General features: G+C 41.9%; 1 protein-coding gene across 2 annotated transcripts in view; it reads right to left on the bottom strand.

Annotated features, from left to right (window-relative positions):
- Positions 1-1,553: 1,553 nt before the first annotated feature.
- LOC101484774 (cell adhesion molecule DSCAML1) overlaps positions 1,554-19,000 on the bottom strand; it is a 54,134-nt gene continuing 36,687 nt past the window's right edge. The window contains exons 16-33 of one of the 2 annotated variants that reach the window (XM_004573349.5): positions 18,830-18,900; positions 18,292-18,532; positions 17,165-17,350; positions 16,036-16,191; positions 14,319-14,458; positions 12,021-12,174; positions 11,349-11,466; positions 11,054-11,217; positions 10,862-10,960; positions 10,437-10,625; positions 9,955-10,242; positions 9,685-9,840; positions 9,567-9,597; positions 9,327-9,445; positions 9,070-9,222; positions 8,656-8,856; positions 8,259-8,570; positions 1,554-4,626 (exon numbers count right to left, since the gene is read on the bottom strand). In XM_004573349.5, coding sequence (XP_004573406.2) covers positions 4,193-4,626; positions 8,259-8,570; positions 8,656-8,856; positions 9,070-9,222; positions 9,327-9,445; positions 9,567-9,597; positions 9,685-9,840; positions 9,955-10,242; positions 10,437-10,625; positions 10,862-10,960; positions 11,054-11,217; positions 11,349-11,466; positions 12,021-12,174; positions 14,319-14,458; positions 16,036-16,191; positions 17,165-17,350; positions 18,292-18,532; positions 18,830-18,900 — 3,212 coding nt within the window. In that variant the 3' untranslated portion in view covers positions 1,554-4,192. The remainder of the gene's footprint in view (positions 4,627-8,258; positions 8,571-8,655; positions 8,857-9,069; positions 9,223-9,326; positions 9,446-9,566; positions 9,598-9,684; positions 9,841-9,954; positions 10,243-10,436; positions 10,626-10,861; positions 10,961-11,053; positions 11,218-11,348; positions 11,467-12,020; positions 12,175-14,318; positions 14,459-16,035; positions 16,192-17,164; positions 17,351-18,291; positions 18,533-18,829; positions 18,901-19,000) is intronic. The other variant, XM_004573350.5, reaches the window with a different exon arrangement.

Genomic DNA, 19,000 nt, shown 5'->3' with positions numbered 1-19,000 from the left:
AGTACTGTCGTCACAGTATCTGTTAACCTCTGTGGGGAAGGGTCAAACATTATAGCGTTATGTCGCCCTCTTGTGGCCGTAGATCTGACACTGGGTGGGTGTTTCATTACATCTCGTCCATATTGTACAGTTTTCTGGCGAATCTTTACAAGCGTGTGTCTCTGTGTGTCTGTCCTTATGTACTGCTGTACATTTCTATTGGATTTACTTATTACGGTGGGCTTGTGAAAACACGATCACTTCTGTGGCTTAAGAACTTCTTGAAGTGTCAGAAAATAAACCACATGATGTCATAATAATATTATTACCTATCATGGCTCCACTATTCAAATAAAACTAAGGAATCCTGAGCTGAAAGAAGGTGTAGAGTTCAGTATTTTGGACAAGTCAATTCTTTTTCAGTCTTTCTCTTTCCAGTATGCAGATCCAATGGAAATACAAGCAGATGGTCATTAGCGCATATATCTAATCAGCCAATCACATGATTGAGAATGGATTCTTGATGGATTTGAGCATATATATAAATGCATAAAGAAAGGCCTGCTGAAATTCAGAATGAACATCAGAATGGGGATCTGTAGTTTACAGAGAATGGTCTGATAACAGAGATCAGAGGAGAATAGCCTGCTTTGAGCTGACAGGAAGGCAACAGTAACTCTTTGCAACCACGTTATGCAGAAGAGCATCTCTGAACACACAACACATCAAAGCTTTAAGCAGATGTGCTACGGCAGCAGAAGGCCGCACAGGTGCCACCTCTGTCTAAGAACAGGAAATGGAGGCTTCAGTTTGCACGGGCTGAAAACTGGACAATGTAAAACGTTGTCTGGTTTGATAGGTCTTGATTTCTACTGCAGCATTTGGTAGGGTCAGAGTTTAGTGTAAACAATATGAAAGCATAAAACATCTACTTATTTCTGTTCATGGACTTCACTAGAGAGGCTTTGCACAGTTCAAAATAATCCTTGTTTGTCATATTCTGAGTCTAGGTCCATTCCCTCAGTTCATTGTCTGCCTAAATCTGTGTTAGCCCCTTTCCCCTCTTTTAGGCCAGCTGTCTAAGAAGGGTTTGATCAGGATGGGCTCTTGTGCTTAGCGCCACAACTGTGTACCTATGATGACCTTATCGAGGATATTAGGCATCATAAGGAGCCAAGTGTAGAAAAATCTGTCTTGTAGAGAATCTTTCAAACATTTTTTTGATTTCCAAGAGTTTTTGGCTTATGGAAATCCATGGAAGATGACCTTTAGAGAGCATCCACCATAATAACAGCATACATATGACAAAACAGAAGGTCAACCATCAAACGTAGCCTCTTAAAATGTTGTATGATGTCAGTCTGCCACGGATTACCACAATTATGTAACTTTTCAAGACTTTTTCATTCACGTGGCAGCTCATTTACTATATGTATATATTTATATATATATATATATATATGTTCATGAACACTGGTTTGGCTGTAAACTCCATGCGTGTGTAGGTCCAGACATTTTCACAAGACATACAAACAGACCTCTAGATAATGACAGAAGCCGTGACATATGAAAGATAGCTTTATTGCACAAGGTGTTAAATGATCTTTTTAGTTTTTGCTTTCTTTTCATAGAAAATGTACCTTTGAACACAAGCAATTGCTGTAACAAGCAACTCAAACAAATGTTTGGGATACCCTCAACATTTTTTTTTTAAGTTTGGATTTTCATACACTTTTTCCCTTCAATTTTTCCCTTTTAGCAAGCATGCAATGACTTAATTTGAGGATGAACAAAATATAAAATAATGCTAATTAAAAAAAAGGAAAAAGGACAAATGACAACATCAAAAGACTTTAAAAAAAGAATAAAAATTCAACAAATTAGTATCAAAAAACGTAAAGGGAAAGAAAAAATGTTGTTGTTTTTTTGCCCATTTCAGAAGTAAAATACTTTTTTCTTAATACTATTTCAATTTTGAAACTGGGGCATTCAACCCTGATGTGTCCCCTGATTTATTCTGACGAAAAAATAGCTCTTCATACAAAACTGTGTATATGTACAAGACTTAATCTATAAACAACACTGACAAAGGTAGAGATGATGGATCTTGTATGAATAGGGTGTTGAATTTTTTTTTACTTAAATTTATCTGAATGGGGTTTAAATGACAGGAGCCTGAACGATTCAGGTTTACAGACAGACTCCTGTCCAGTATATACACAATACAACAGTAGTTTGTGTGACCAAAAGAGCTATGAGTCCCTGATTTTCACTTGGCTGAACTAGTTTTAGCCACAGGCCACATAGCTTTGTACCGTTTGGCCTCTGGTACCAAAAAATTTAGACCAAACAAGTTGAACGGAAAATCAAAACGTGAAAATCAACTGAAGAACAGATTCCCCTCCCCCTAAACAAACAAACAAGCAAACAAAGCAAATGGATGAATAAATATAAAACCACAAAACCGCTGCTTTGTAAATGCTTAAAACAATCGATCCATTATTTTCTTGTGTGAATGCACGTTAGCGCAAAAAAATGGAGGGGCATCGAGATGAAGAAAGTGTGGCGTTTACAGTACTTAAAACTGGACAACAACAATGATATCGATCATATAATTTTCAAAACTGAACTCCCTGACATATAACATCTCTCGACATTAAATTATCTTACTTCATTCACATCATGACTGGGACTCCTTCAGCTAGCTGTCTTTTTAATCTACGAAGAGCAAAGCCTAGCTGTGTGGCACGGCTGACGGAGAAGTTGGCAGGATGCTCTATCCGTGACTGTCAATCTCTGCCGCCCGTGCCACAAATAGAAGCCTTAATACTCTATAATAACTAAAAGTCTGTGACCACTTTGCAGCAAACCTTCTCCCAGCATAAAACTTACTCGGGGATCCTCTGAGACACTGATTTGGTTTCTGAATGTTATTGTATTTACCAGCCACTCAGGCTACTGACACGCTTAATAAAAAGTCAAGGAGCCTATATCCTCATGGGTAGACTTATATTATTACAGAAATCCTGGAAGGCCTTGTGTCATGATTGTTTTCACCAAACAACCAAGGAGGCATTGCGATCCAAGGATGTCGTGTTCTGCTGCACTGTCTCACTTCTCCCATGACACCGTGCGGATAGGAAAGCATCCCTCTCTGTCCAAACGTAAGCAAAACACCCTTCTTCTAGTCACCCTACATACAGTAACATACAAAACATCCTGTATATATACTAAACATTTTCTCTCTTTAGTCGAACCTTCATTTTTTTTAATTCCTCTTTTTAAAATTTCATGATTGAGCGATTGTCTCGTTCTTAAAATTTGACATTAACATTAAATTGCTGTATATAATACTACACTATTGTAGTATGTAAAATTTATACTTTGTCATAATTTCACTTAAATGTCAATAATATACCTACATAGAAATATATATGTAAATTCTTTATAATACCAAATATTCTGTATTTGTAATGTGAGAAATTATAGCTGGTTCATTTGGGTTGTCATGATTTGTTTAAGTTAGACAATGTTCAGCTGCAGAGTGATGTGTGGAGGATGCTAATGTGACTAAAATCTTCTTGGAAGGGAACCTGAATCATTACTTTTGGGAATCAACATTATAGAATCTGCCAATAGCATTATGGGGCTTTAAGAGACACAAAGAGGGTGAAAGATACAGTAAGAAGAGGGAACTTAATCGGAAGGCTTGCAAATTGACAATAATACTCAAACTATGGAGGACAGTGTGTGTGTGTGTGTGTGTGTGTGTGTGTGTGTGTGTGTGTGTGTGTATGAGACAGGATGGCCACACAGCTTCATACTGGCTATGGTAGTCTTCATATTCATAAACACAGAGGTTTTAGCTCCTCGGTTACAGTCAGTATTTCAAAATGACCACAGAATCGCTTCCTGGTTTTTCGCTGTGCAGCTCCTGCGGGAGCTGAGTGGAGCTGAGCACCAGCCGGCTGGAACTGTTAGTTGGAGTTAGTAGTTCTTTTATAAGAGTCCCACATGAACATGAAAAGTAGGGTTAGCTGGGTCTCTGTCTGGGAGAACATCTTTCCCAAGGTAAATCAGACAGGATGCTGGGCAGTTCACCATTAATTGGGTTTGAAGAAAAAATGGTTGCATGCCCATTCAGACCCAGATCGCAGAGCGCCAGAGTGGGGCTGGCTGAGGAGTGGGACAGCAGTCTGTGCAGAAGAATGGACTACACCAGCGTGTATGACTTGGAGTAGGCCCCCACACTCTGTTTCTGCAACCTCCCCAGTGCAGAGGAGCTGCTCTCTAGGAGCGAGTCTCTGGAGCCCCCCACCTTGTTACTGTTGGTGGGGTTGCTGCTCGTGCTGGAAGTGGAAGCTGTTGCTGCATTATTGGAGCTGGGCATGGTGAGAGTCCTTTGAGGCAAGGTGGCAGTGCCAGAGCTCGCACCCAAGCTGCCCAGCCCAGAGTGGCCCAGTGTCTGGGCCTGCTGCTTCGCAGGGTCTAGAGTCTTGTGACGGCCCTGGGTGTGATACGCCCGCTGCGTCAAGCTGCGGATCGACGCTTCTCGCGGCGGCACTGCTGGGCATGGGTCATGCAGCTCCCCTTGCTTGCGGAAAAATGGGTCTGTCTTCATGTAAAGGGGTAGGTTACAGAATTCACCTAAAAAAGCCACAGAAGAGTCAGGACAAAACCATACAATTCATTCATATGAGTAATAACCACTTCCTATAACGGACACAAGTTGGATATTTTGCTTGTGTATCACAAGTCTGTTACGTGCATGCAATTATTAGTGCTATTAAATATTTTTTGATTCATCCTTGAATCATCCAGAGTAGCAATAATTCATTGGCTTGCACATTTATCTTCATTGTGTAATAAAAACCTTTCTTTGTTTATACAAATGCCAACTTTACACAGAGACCTTTTATTCCCATTACAATATTTCCAATCTGAATATTCTGACCTGATCACACCTCTTTGCCCTTCATTGTGTCTAATGAAAGGCAAATGGCAAAAGTACAGAACAGAGCAGGCATCAGTGATATGAAAGTCAGATACAGTGGCTTGCAAAAGTATTTGGCCCCCACAACTTTCCACATTTTGTCACATTACAGCCACAAACATGAATCAATTTTATTGGAACTCCATGTGAAAGACCAATACAAAGTGGTGCACACGTGAGAAGTGGAATGAAAATCATACATGATTCCAAACATTTTTTACAAATAAATAACTGCAAAGTGGGGTGTGCGTAATTATTCAGCACCCTTTGGTCTGAGTGCAGTCAGTTGCCCATAGACATTGCCTGATGAGTGCTAATGACTGAATACAGTGCACCTGTGTGTAATCTAATGTCAGTACAAATTAGAGATGGCACGATACCACTTTTTTATGTTCGATACCGATATCATAAATTTGGATATCTGTCGATACCGATATGAATCCGATATAGTGTGTTTTTAATCAATAAAACGTATTTTTTAATATCTTGCTGCTTTTTGTATAAGTTCATACTCAAGTTAAAAAACAAAACAAAACACTAAAGCTATTCTGTTATACCTGTATGCAAAAAATACACTGCACCCAAAATATTTCATAGTTCAGCAAAACTGATCAATCTAATAAACTTAAACCTGCACCAGCCTCCCTATTCTGGTATTTTAAAGAGTAAGCAACCTAACCAATAGGGCTCTAAAACTCCCAGCAAAAAAAACCAAACAAAAAATAGGGAACCACCCTCCACCTCATGATGCTTAATCGACGTAATCAACTTTAATTTGATGCAGTGTGAAAAAAATGTACAGAAATCAATTAATTTTGAAGAATAATTAAATAGATTCAACATCTTTCTTCAACAGAACTGCAGACTGCACAGATCATCCCTTCCCAAAGGAAAAAGTAGTATAGCTTACTAGGGTATATTAGACTTAACAGTTACTATATACAGTAATGGACTTCTATACATTTTACATCAGATTAAAACTTTGGGTGTAAGATTCAGATAATTATTTATTAAAAGCTAGACATATTAAATGAGAATAAGAAAGAAAAGTATGTCTTTGTGCCCCCTTTTCCCTGTTAATGCCCTATCGGCCCCCCTGGCTAAACTTTGCTAGACCCGCCCCTGCACAGTTACCAGCCGTCAGCTACGTAGAAAAAGATCCTGGTGTAGAAAGTAATGTTAAATAAATTCTAACAACAGCTTATCAAGCTTAAACGTGCTGCTGTTGTTCAGCCGCTGGTTTCCTCTTTCTGGCATGAAGTGGGCCAAAAACAAAGAAGAGAGACGGACTCGCAACAGAAAAGCCGATCAGCTGATCATTGATCAGTTTCACGACTGAAGTAGCAGCAGGAGAGGGAGAGAGAGAGAAGAGGCAGTGGCTCCATATATCAGTTGTTAAGCTTAACGCGGGAATGCTTTACAAACATTCAGAGATGAACTTACACACTTGCTTTACTTCTCTCTGGGATCACTTCCTCGGAGATGAAATGCGGGATTGCTAACAAGGCTACAAATACACACAGCCGCTCTATCACGTGACACATACTGCTGCAACGTGCTAAGGTTATGAGCCGAGTTAGGCCATGTAGCAAGTTTTGTGAGGTTCTTTTCTGATATTTAATGGATCGGATTACATTTTTTATTTCCCTCCGATATCCGATCCAGTAATTAACGTCAGTATCGGACCGATACTGATACGTAATATCGGATCGGTCCATCTCTAGTACAAATACAGCTGCTCTGTGACGGCCTCAGAGGTTGTCTAAGAGAATATTGGGAGCAACAACACCATGAAGTCCAAAGAACACCCCAAACAGGTCAGGGAGAAAGTTATTGAGAAATTTAAAGCAGGCTTAGGCTACAAAAAGATTTCCCAAGCCTTGAACATCCCACAGAGCACTGTTCAAGCGATCATTCAGAAATGGAAGGAGTATGGCACAACTGTAAACCTACCAAGACAAGGCCGTCCACCTAAACTCACAGGCCGAACAAGGAGAGCGCTGATCAGAAATGCAGCCAAGAGGCCCATGGTGACTCTGGATGAGCTGCAGAGATCTACAGCTCAGGTGGGGGAATCTGTCCACAGGACAACTATTAGTCGTGCACTGCACAGAGTTGGCCTTTATGGAAGAGTGGCAAGAAGAAAGCCATTGTTAACAGAAAACCAGAAGAAGTCCCGTTTGCAGTTTGCCACAAGCCATGTGGGGGACACAGCAAACATGTGGAAGAAGGTGCTCTGGTCAGATGAGACCAAAATGGAACTTTTTGGCCAAAATGCAAAATGTTATGTGTGGCAGAAAACTAACACTGCACATCACTCTGAACACACCATCCCCACTGTCAAGTATGGTGGTGGCAGCATCATGCTCTGGGGGTGCTTCTCTTCAGCAGGGACAGGGAAGCTGGTCAGAGTTGATGGGAAGATGGATGGAGCCAAATACAGGGCAATCTTGGAAGAAAACCTCTTGGAGTCTGCAAAAGACGTGAGACTGGGGCGGAGGTTCACCTTCCAGCAGGACAACAACCCTAAACATAAAGCCAGGGCAACAATGGAATAGTTTAACACAAAACATATCCATGTGTTAGACTGGCCCAGTCAAAGTCCAGATCTAAATCCAATCGAGAATCTGTGGCAAGATCTGAAAACTGCTGTTCACAAACGCTGTCCATCTAATCTGACTGAGCTGGAGCTGTTTTGCAAAGAAGAATGGGCAAGAATTTCAGTCTCTAGATGTGCAAAGCTGGTAGAGACATAACCTAAAAGACTGGCAGCTGGAATTGCAGCAAAAGGTGGTTCTACAAAGTATTGACTCAGGGGGCTGAAAAATTACACACACCCCACTTTTCAGTTATTTATTTGTAAAAAATGTTTGGAATCATGTATGATTTTTGTTCCACTTCTCACGTGTACACCACTTTGTATTGATCTTTCACGTGAAATTCCAATAAAATTGATTCATGCTTGTGGCTGTAATGTGACAAAATGTGGAAAAGATCAAGGGGGCCGAATATTTTTGCAAGCCACTGTATAGTATGAAAATGAGGAACTGATGTGGAAGTAGATTTCAAAATGGCTTGGGACAAAAATCTAGTTGTTGTTTTAGCAACCAGTGGCTTTTTGTTACTCTCATCCTTGTGTGTCTTTAATTGTGGGCATGCAATACATACATATGGGTGTCCTAACTGTAATTATGTGTAATTCTACATGTGCACTGGATGTAAAACAAGTACAAACAACAAATCAAAAGAACAGCGTCCCCACATGGGTCTCAGCTCTGATACTTACTTTTGTTAGCACGGTGGGGAATGGGCACAGCCACATTTTTACCGCGGTCGTAGTCCTGCGGTTTGGGTGGTGAGGCAGTGAAGCGGCAGATGCCTGGTTCAGAGGGTGTACTGAGGGAGGTCATGCTGTCTGCTGGGTCATTGGTACCTGTCGTCATTTGATCAGACGAGCTATCAGAGATAAAACATTCTGTGATTGTAAACTTGGCGTGTTGTAGATGCTCCTCCAGCTTGGCGTGCTCATACGCCCTAGCCAGCTCCTCGTAGGTGGAGGACGCGCTCTCTGTGGACACCATGCTGTTCCTTCCCTTATCTGAAAGAAAAGAAGTGTAGTTTTTTTGAACCATTTACTTAGCTACTCAGTTACAAGAGAGTAAGTTTTCTTAATTTTAACCCACCTGTGTCCTGTGAGAGGCTGGCACTGTAGCTGTCACTCTCGGTGGCTGTGATGCCATGAGAGCCCATCGTCCGCCAGTCAGACGTCAGAGTTCGTGCAGAGGCTGTTGACTGACTTTGACTTGGGCGGCTAAGCGTCCACTGGCTGGAGTATCTGTTTCTAGAGCTGTGGGCTGATTTTATGCTCTTTCGTGACACTGGGTCTGAGAAGAGAGAGGTCACAGGGATCAGAGAACATCTAAGGATCAAAGATGCTTGGTATCCATGTATTAGCTGTCAATAAGTCTATATTTTCTCAAATGTATTGGAGATGTACTTCAATAAAAGATCAAATCTGTTGCTCATATTTAAAGCCTCAAACTATTTCACTGAAAGCTGTGACAAGCAGAACAAATATGAACCTAAAATAAACTCACTTGTGCCAGGCCGAATGTCTGACATGTCAATCAAAGGGCCTGAATTCTGGATAAGGGCTTGGTGATGCAGAGAAACGCCTGTACAGAAGTTCTGTGGATTCACTGACTGGCTGAACTCTGTGTCTGTCACCGGCACTGCTGCCTTGTCCTCTCCTGTTGCAAGCAAGGAAATAAACGAGTTACTAAGATCTTTTAGAGGCTTCTAAAAACCCCTCTATGAATGGCAGCTGTGTTGCTGTCAATGTGTGGTCACATGCCTATCTGTTTGATGCCTTCCTTGTCTTCAATGAGGAGCTGGACACGTGGGATGTCAATATGGAGCCTTGGTCCTTGAGGAGGACCCTTCACTGGAGTGTCTATGCTTCGATTATTCTTGCTACACAGAGACAAAAAAACAAAAACATATATATTAAGCCTGAAATTGCTTGTAAGTGATTTATTTATGCAAAATACAGCTATTCTATACAGTACACATAACAAATAAAGCTGTCTCTTACCTGATAAGCATCTCTGCAAGGCTCTTAGCATCTGCGAGAAGACGGTATAATTATATAATTAAGACATATTTTTTCAGCTTGTCACTTGTGTTAGTATATTAAATAGTTTACTTCCCACCTCTAAGTCGTTTGAGCCTCTTCTCCTTGCGTTTCTTTCGTATAATGAAGAGCAAAGCAACGCCAAGGGTAACCAGAATGACAGGAGAGCCGATAGAGAACAGTTTCTTCACATCGTCCCCCTCTCCACGAGCTGATTTAATGGGAGGGATTGTACCTAATGAGAGTAGAAGGAGAAGAAAAATTTGATAAAATTTACAAGAGTCAGTAACAGAAACATGAATGAGAGGAAAAAGATACACCAAGACCTAAAAAACTAGGAAAGACTTACTCCCATCGTAGTCAGTTGTGGCAAACTGGGAGGTCTGGTTGCCACACCCAGCACTGTTGCAGGCCTTCATTTTGAGCTCGTACCAGGTGGCCTCTCGCAGCTCACTGAGGAAAAGCTGATTTGTGGAATTGGCCTTGAGGCTCTGCCAGGCCCAAGTACCTTTGGGCCTAAAGTCCAGCATCAGGTCAGTGATAGGGCAGCCCCCGCTGGTCCAACCCTGAAGGTTGAGGCCTGCATGAGTGGAGTTGATGTGCGTTAGCAGTGGCTGGTCCTTGTTGAACACCGGTTCTGGAAAAGGAAAAGACACTAGGTTAGAAAGATAATCATAAATTAGCAATTTAAGATGTATTTATCTGTGATGCATTGATGGCTTCATGTTTGAGAAGAAAGTTGTAACTGCTGCTACAAGAACAGACAGTAAAGAAAGAGAAGATTTATTTCGACTTAATTCCAGCTTCAACACTTTTCTCTAGACCCCTCACCTCTTCCATGCGTCTTTGCCTCAATGATCTCACTGATACGTCCTGAGCCCACACTGTTCTTGGCAGCCAACTTGACCTTGTACCAAGTTCCACAGCGGAGATTGTCCAACCTGAAGGAACGCTCGCTGGAGCTGATGAACACATCTCTCCATTCCTCTGTGTTGTCCACAGAATACTGCAGCACAAATCCTGCAGGCACACCAGTACACATTTATGTCAAACACAGCTACTAATGGTGGTGTATCCTTGCTGCAGCTCCATCTGTTGGACACCAGGGGGCAACAATCAGCTACAATTAGCTACAGCCAGCTGCGGTTTGACTTCCTTTTACCTAGAAACATAAGCTTGTTGCACAACTGGATAAGTACATATGACATCAAAAGTGTGAAGCACCCTTAAAAAACAGGTCAACAATATTTAAATACCCCTGATGGAGCTTCCTCCATTATCCCCAGGAATCCAAGCCAGGGTGATGGAGGAGGTGGAAGTAGTGGAGACAGTCAGACGAGGCTGGTCAGGAGGAACTGGATGTACACACACACAGACATTAACTTAGCACCAGGACAGAAGTGTCTGTTTCACTCAAATAAGTTTATAAATTTTCTGTTTCTTCTTACCTTGTACCACAAGGTTTACTATGATGGTGTCAAAGCCTAGGGTATTAGTGGCCGTACAGGTGTAGTACCCAGAATCCTCTGCTTTGACTAAGCGTAGCACCAGTGTACCATTGGATAAGATCTGCCGTTGGCTGTCAGCTGTCACAGGAATGGCAGAGTCCTCACTGATAAAGAGCAGACAGGTTATTCAGGATTAAGAGCAGTTTTAAAAAAATCAATTTTCCTCACAAGAAATAGCATCAGCATGTGTGCATGATATCTCTGATATCTAAGGGTATACAGTGACCGCTCTGACCTGTCTTTGGTCCATTTAATTGTGGGAGTAGGCTCTCCCACTGAGCTGCAGGGCAGACGTACTTCCTTCATCCAGGGAGTGGTCACAGTGCCCCCAAAGGACAGGATTTTAGCTGGGACTGCACACAAAGATGCAACCAGTAAAACTCAACATGCATCTTTAGCACATGATGTTAAACTCAAATAGTAAGCATTACACCAAAATGACTCTATTCATACTTCAACTTGTCTTTCTGTGTCTGCTTTTGGATGATTAAGTGGGCCTGAATCGTTTTTCCTGGGGGATTAAAAAGCTGTACCATAGTGTTTTAATGTAGCCCCCTGTCAAAACTCTTAGTCTCGAGTCTATCATTTCTCCATAAATCCTCCCTTCTATTGATTTTGCCTGCTATCTCTCTCCCCAAGGGTCATTTTACTGGATAGGCCCTGTTCATCACCACATAATTAACAACAACGTTTCTTGCAACACAGCCGCTGCTCAATCAATACCACGGCTGTCAATCAATAGCAGAGATTGTACACAGAGCGAGAGGGAGGGAGACTGATGAAAGTGATCTGTGTAAAGGAGATCATGCTGCCAGTTCATAGCCATGTTTACCGCGCTCTCCCTGATAACCTTTGCACAAATCCCTTTACCCTTCTTCTCTACAACTGGCATGCCTGGAGGACCCACCTTTCCCAGCAGGCTCCACAGTGACCTTTGCGCTAATGTTGCCTCTTCCAGCAGTTGTCACAGCTGCAGCCCAGATGAGGTATTGTTTACCGCGGGTAAGGTGCGTGATACGGTAGAAGAGCATCTCTGGGTTGGCCTCATACTCACTGGGAGCCTGGGACAGAGGGCACGCAATGTCATGTTAGCAAATAAAACAGTAATATAACAGGAGTGGTGGCAGCTTGTGGACTTGATTAAAGTGCTACATTTTATAAAGCTACAAAGGAAATTAAGATGAACATAACATTAATTTAGGCTCTATTCTGTTTAAGTTTCAGCATAACATACGTGACACCAGGAAACTGAAACTAATGCTCCTGCAGTTGACAGATTAAACAGTTTTTTTTTACATCTGTCCTTTTCCTATTGTGACACATCAAAATGCGCTCAGTGAAAAAGGAGGTGTGCAATTTTCCTTGAACACTGTCGGTATCTTGAAACAACAAAAAAGCATACTTTTTGGAGAAATAAAGGGAAAGCCAAATACATCTGTCAATGTCATCTGTTTGTTTAAAATTTTAACTTATTAGCCTCACTGGCAGTGTTTGCCTCGTGATAAAAGGCAGAAATGATACATATATTGTTTCTCGAATCACTTAAATCCAAAGCACAAACATAGAGTCCACTGAGATGTTTTGTCTCTGATACACTGACAGCAACTTGCATTTTTGACTCTTTCTTTATTTGTCTTTCCCAAAATTTAAGGATGATACTGTGCATTATTTTTGCCGGGTTTTCTCAGCTATGGCTGACCTCCTTATGGATTCCATTTCCACCCAGATCAACTTGTGAATTTATTGTCTGAACAACGTAGATCTTATGCTGTATACAACTTGACATCATTTGAATGTTTTGAGGGAGTTAAAGCTTTTTGCAGAGTGTTTTGGTTGTAAAGGAGAAACAGATGTGGTATGTGGTATTCTCTCTCTCTCTGTTTTTTGTTTTTTTTTGTTCAGGCAAAACCCATAAAACCATGTCTTTTTTTAAACAAAAACTATAGAAAATATGCACAGCGAGCAGTATGATTGCTCAGAATTGAACACAGGTTTTAGGTCAACACAAGAAAGGCAAAACAGAAAATGTAAACCTTTGTGCGGAGCTGTCTATTTGTCCCACTACTCAAAATAAATTTGATGCAAATGACCTACAGCTACTTATAATGCTGTACTCAACACTGGATTTAAGGTTTGCTTGGATGTATTTTTCCTCCAAGCAAACCTTTGAGAATGAACACACACTCACCTGCATCCACACAAACACATACATGGCAATGCACAAAAAGACTGTTGTCTCTTAAGATGATCCGCTGTTCTCTCTCTTTAATCTGTTCATCTCTGTGTTCTTTCACCATTTGCTTTTTCTTTCCCTCTCTGTCTAGCTCAGTGAAGAGGACTGGATGGAGGGACACAGGGAGGGGAGGATGTGCATAAGTGTGTGTGTGTTTGTGTGCAGGGGGTTCGAACATTCCTTCAGCATCGTGGCGGTGTTGTGGTGATCCAGGGAGTGATACAGGGAGATAATGAAAAGACGGACAAAAGCACTCTCATCTCGATGTGACTGATACCCTCCTCTCTCCTCCATTCCACCCTGCCTGTCTCTCCCTCTTCCCTCATCCCTCTCTTTTTCTCTCATTTCCCCTCGGTCTTTCCCTACCTCTAATGGTGTGCTTCTTTTTCTCTCTCAACCTTCTTTCCACCCCCCTCCCTCCTTCCCTCTCTCCTCCCTGCCTGTGCTCATTTACATGGCACTCATGCACAGAGAGGGAGGAGTATTTGTGAATAATAAGAAAGTGAGATTCTAGCCTGATATCAGACTTCACCGTGTGCTGGTGTTTGTATGCACATGATCTAACCACAATTGAAATGCTTGCACGTATGTGTATAAATAGAAAATGTCGAAATGTGATGTCTCTGTGAGTGTGTGCTTCTGATGCGGCAGTGTGCATGTGTGAGCTTGTTCTCTGGCTCATTTGCATATCTACGTCTCATCACGTTGCCAAGACAACCTCATCTGTTCATCTGGGAGGGCAAGAAATAAAGCGATGGTGCAAACACAGTGAAAGAGAGACATGCGCAACACACACACACACACACACACACACACACACACACACACACAAATGCATGCATACAGGTTCATTTAATAACAGCGCTTACAAATGAATTATTTCCATTGGTAATTTAATAAGTTACTTGGTTTACACGGACCTCAGAGATAAATTGGCCCTATATGAATCACACCCACAGAGGAGGCACTTACTGGCTGTCCAGATCCGGGACTGGAGCAGTAGATGGTGTACTTGCGGATAATGCCATTTGGTTTGAGAGGAGGCAACCAGGACACAACCACACTAGTTGAGGAGGAGGGAACTGCCTTGATGCCAGCCGGTGGACCAGGAACTAGGAGAAAAGACATAGCAACATCAGCATGGCGGGCATCCATATGTGTGTGTGTTTGTGTTTGTGCAGGCACATGCTGGGTGTTGGATAGCTATTAAAGTGAACAGGCTTTTTTTTGCGGATTGGAAGTCTTAGCCTATACTAAGCTGCTCTGGAAGGACTTTGAAAAACATCCTTTTGAGGGGATGGCTGTGACATATGTTCATTCAGACACTGGTCAGCAGTTCTGACTCTGTGACACCCAGCATTCTCAAAACTCTCAAACAGATTAGACATTAGTGTCTGATCCTCTGCTAGCCACTTCAGCTTGGCACTGGACACTGTTTAATACTCTGATTACGAGATAATGGCACAAAAGGGGCTTAAAAAACATGCACACTTTACAAAAACACATCAGGACACTGGATACTGTGAAAGGTGAACAATAATGCTTTTGTTTCATTGGTCTTACAGTACTGGGTCCACACTATCAACCCTATTCAAACCAAACCATAAATATAACTTGTGCCTGACAGTGGGCCTCATCTGGCCTCTACAGAAGGAGGCTACCACAGTGTAAGACCCAGCCCTCTAAATCCATCCCCCATTCCTCTTGTTTTCTTTGTGAGGCCCCCTGATGCTCTCTACCCTCAGATCTCTTTCCCCTACAGAGGACATGAGTGGGCAAGAAAACAACAAAAACTCAGAAAGCAGAGATGCAAGTTTTAAACGAAGTAAGCAGGGACAAAAAAAGTGACAGGGATCATGTAACAATGGCAGCAGGGAGGCGCACAGGAGGCTATCATTATCATAACTGGACCCCCATGTCAAAGCACCAGTAGGAGATGGGACAGTCAGGTCCCATCTGGTGCCCGAAATCTGCCCAGGACTCCAGACAGACAGATACACAGACAGACAGTCTGCCAAGACAGTCTGCTGCAGAACTAGCACAACCCAAGTGATGATGAGGAAGAGAACACTACTAAGTGAACAGTCTCATTTATAAAAATACACGATGGAACACTGAGTCAATCAGAAGAGGACAGCAGTCTAGACACAAATAAACAAACACCTCAGCTGTGGTGTTTCTCTTATAATTTTTTCACTCATTATTTTTTGTCAGCCAAGAACGGGCTGTGCAATCGCCATTGTATCTTTCCATCTTCAGCCCCCCAGGCCCCTCCTCCTCCTTTATAAAGAGACATGGATCTGGCTGTAATCCTGCCTCCAATGGTGTAAGCACAAAATTAATTCTCTCTAATCCAAAAGGAGTTAATCCCTATGCCTATGGCAAGAGGGCTGGTGGTAAGGATGCAGGCCCAGGCCGATGGCTGACTCCTGGATGCTATATGCTCTAAGACATCACTTCTCCCTCCTCCTCCCGAAACACCTCCCTTAGCCCTGAGCTGTGGACTCAAAGCCTCTTAATTCTCATTAGCACAGCTAATGGAGATTCCCAGCATAGCTTGTTATGAGCTTTTGTTATGGGTTTGAGATACAACCAGCTCCCTTTTTTAAAATCTACCTCTATCCCATTTCCCATCTCCTTACATTGCACACTTTTCTTCATGTAAAAAACAAATGAATTGTATACTCACGATCCTCTCGGGTTTGGATATAGAGGACATTGCTGCGGACCCCATCGCCAGCTTGTGTGTAGGCCAGCACCTGAACACTGTAGTTAGTGAACTTCTCGAGCCCTCGCAGTTCCACCTGTTCACGTGTGGTGGTGATGTTTTGCATCTCTCCCCATTCTGAGGGAGAGGAGAAAAACTCTTTTTAGAAGCTGTAGGTGATGATAGGAGTAACAACACACATCAACTCTGTTTCCTAAAAAATATATTTATTTGCAGTTGCATTTATTTGGTAATGTAATACGTGGCCATTACTTTTTTTTTCATGAATATAATTACCTTCCTATTTCAAAATTGTGTCTAAAGGAGGAGTAAATATTTTTTTAGGAAACAGAGTTGCACAGATATTGGACCTACAACACACAGACACTCATTGCTATACTGTGTGACTTTCTGATCACAAGTTTTATTAAAAATCTAAGAAACTATGACAGACTTAACAGAAATCTTTGGGGGTGAAAAATAAAATAAGTGCAGAAGTGCCAAAAACTCAAATACCTTAAGGCGACTTTCAAATTAAAATGACTAACTTAAGAGCTGAAAAAAAAAAACATGTTTGCAATATGCTACATAAAAATGATGTTGTAGCAAGTCATAAGAACTCTACAGAGGCATCTTTTTTATATAACTCAGTCAATTAAATGTGATTAGGACTTATGCTTTGTATTATTAGGTGCATGATGTTGATCGTGTCTGGGGTGTTGGTGCTTCTGGAGCAGTTATCTGGCAAATAATATAGCACGCTGTGCAACTAACTGTTAGTTTTCCAAGAGTTTTATTTGTATGTAGTAAATAGGTATTTGTGCCTGTGTGATGCACCCCCGCTGTCTATGGATGGGTGCATCACCCTCTCATCTAAATGTGGTCACTTCTGTCAAATCAAAGGCTAGCCCTTAAGCTAAAGTTGAGCCATATCTCCATCTTGGACATCTATTTGACAAACAGACAAATTCAAAAACACACAGGACCAGGAAGTGCTTTATGAGAAAGGTGTGGATACACATTAAAACATTCTGACTCACAGCACTGACAGAAAGGTAGGTGAGTGGGAGGACAGGTTGGTGAATCTTAGAATGAGATAGGTGATAATTACTCTGCATTGGCCACTGGGCCTGGCCCCCACAGCACCCACCTCCGTCAGGGAAGAGGGACCAAAACACAACCCGGTAGCCTTTCAGCACACCGTGCAGCGTCAGCCGTGGAGGCTCTGCCCATGTGATCACTGCCTCATCTGATGTCACAGAGATTGCTCTCACATTCTGCGGAGGCTCGCTGGGCACTGGGGAACATAGAGAGTGAGTGTTAGTGCTGCACTGTTAAACTATATTTGAGTACTCTTAGTGTTTTAATGGCTTCTACTGAAATCTGGTCCGACGTAGCATGGCAGCCGAAGCACTGATAAGTAATAATAACTCAATGTCACAAACCACAGGAAATCTCCGCTGAAATAAATCAGTCAAACAAGCTCAAATTAGTCCTGAATAGCTCCTTGTTCATTCCTAGCTTTTAGAGAGGAGAGTAGAAGTGGAGGGGGGTTGATGGAGAGGAGGAAGAGCACTGAGAGAGCAACATGAATAGTAAAAGAGCTACACCAAAGGGGTCAAAATGCAGATGAGCAGGGTGTGAGCTGAAATGTGGAGGATACAATCTAAAGGAAGACAATGTTCTTGTTTAAGCTAATTGAAGGTATAGAGGCAGCTTCTGACTACCTGCGTGGCCAATTTTCATCATCCAAGTGCCCGTCATTACTCTCCTCTCAGACAGGAAGGGTCCAAAAAAGTATAAGAAATAAAAACACGGATAATAGACAGAGGACCAGTGAGGAGGATGACAAGGGAACCCATGGGAAGAAAGGGAAGATAAAGAAGGCAGACCAGGGAAAAGGGAGGTAGAGTGGGCAGACATTTAAAGAGTAATGGGGTTCCTTGTTCCTCTCTCGCTCTCTACCAGCCTAATGAAGGTGCTAATTAAAGTGGAAAGAATAATGGGGGATGTGCTGCAAATTTATTTCTAACATTTTGTTTGAGCATGCATTTCTACATGCATGTTATGTTCATTCATGAGTGTTTCATCCTGTTATTGCATTTGACTATTATTTTCATGTGTTCCTTTTGGATGTTTAAATTTTTTTCTTACAGTCCCTCCTCTTTTCCTTCCATACTCTCCTAAATTGTATCTCACAGTCTTCTCCTCGTTTTCTTCATCTTGCTGTCCACTTACCATCTTCCAGAGTGGTAGCATTGATCTCAGTACTGGATGGGCCAGTCCCAGCTCTGTTGAAGGCTTGGACCACCACCCCATACTGGGCAAACTTCTTTAGGTTGTCTAAGGTGTACACTTCACTGTCCCCCGTAGCTTTCATCTCCACAATACTATACTGGCCATTGCTACCTGGACCGTTCTCTCTGTATCCAATCTGGTAGCCGCGGATCACGCCGTTTTGCAGCTCCTTTTTTGGAGCCTGAAAGTTTTGGAGAAAAAAAGTTTTACTATGAAATTTGACAGCAATATGTAAAAAAAAAAAAAAGAAATTAAACGAGATAAATTCTAAATTTTAGTTAGTTAATTTTTGCATTTCTGTAACCAACAATTTCACAGGTGTCTCTTAACATTTTGGATTTGTTTGTGACATCACTGAAACCTTGTTGTTTTAAATCATGGAGCATATCTTTATATCCCATCATTGTTTGCTTTCTAGTTATTTCCACTTATACTAGGCTTAATACTTAAATGAAGTCGTAAGCAACAGTGATTTTACCCTCCATGTGACTCGTATGCTCTGAGATGTCATCGGTTGCAGGATTACATCCATCGGAGGCCCGTCAGGTGCTGTTGATGGAAGATATCAGATAGTGATGGCTCTACTCCATACAGAGACAGCAAAAACAAATACTAGATAGGCAAAAAAACGTGATATTTAGAGAAAAAC

Source organism: Maylandia zebra, linkage group LG10 (genome assembly GCF_041146795.1).
Source record: "Maylandia zebra isolate NMK-2024a linkage group LG10, Mzebra_GT3a, whole genome shotgun sequence".
NCBI classification, from domain to species: Eukaryota; Metazoa; Chordata; class Actinopteri; order Cichliformes; family Cichlidae; genus Maylandia; species Maylandia zebra.
Note: the sequence above shows the minus strand (reverse complement) of the source record. Positions and strands in the feature narration are given on the sequence as shown.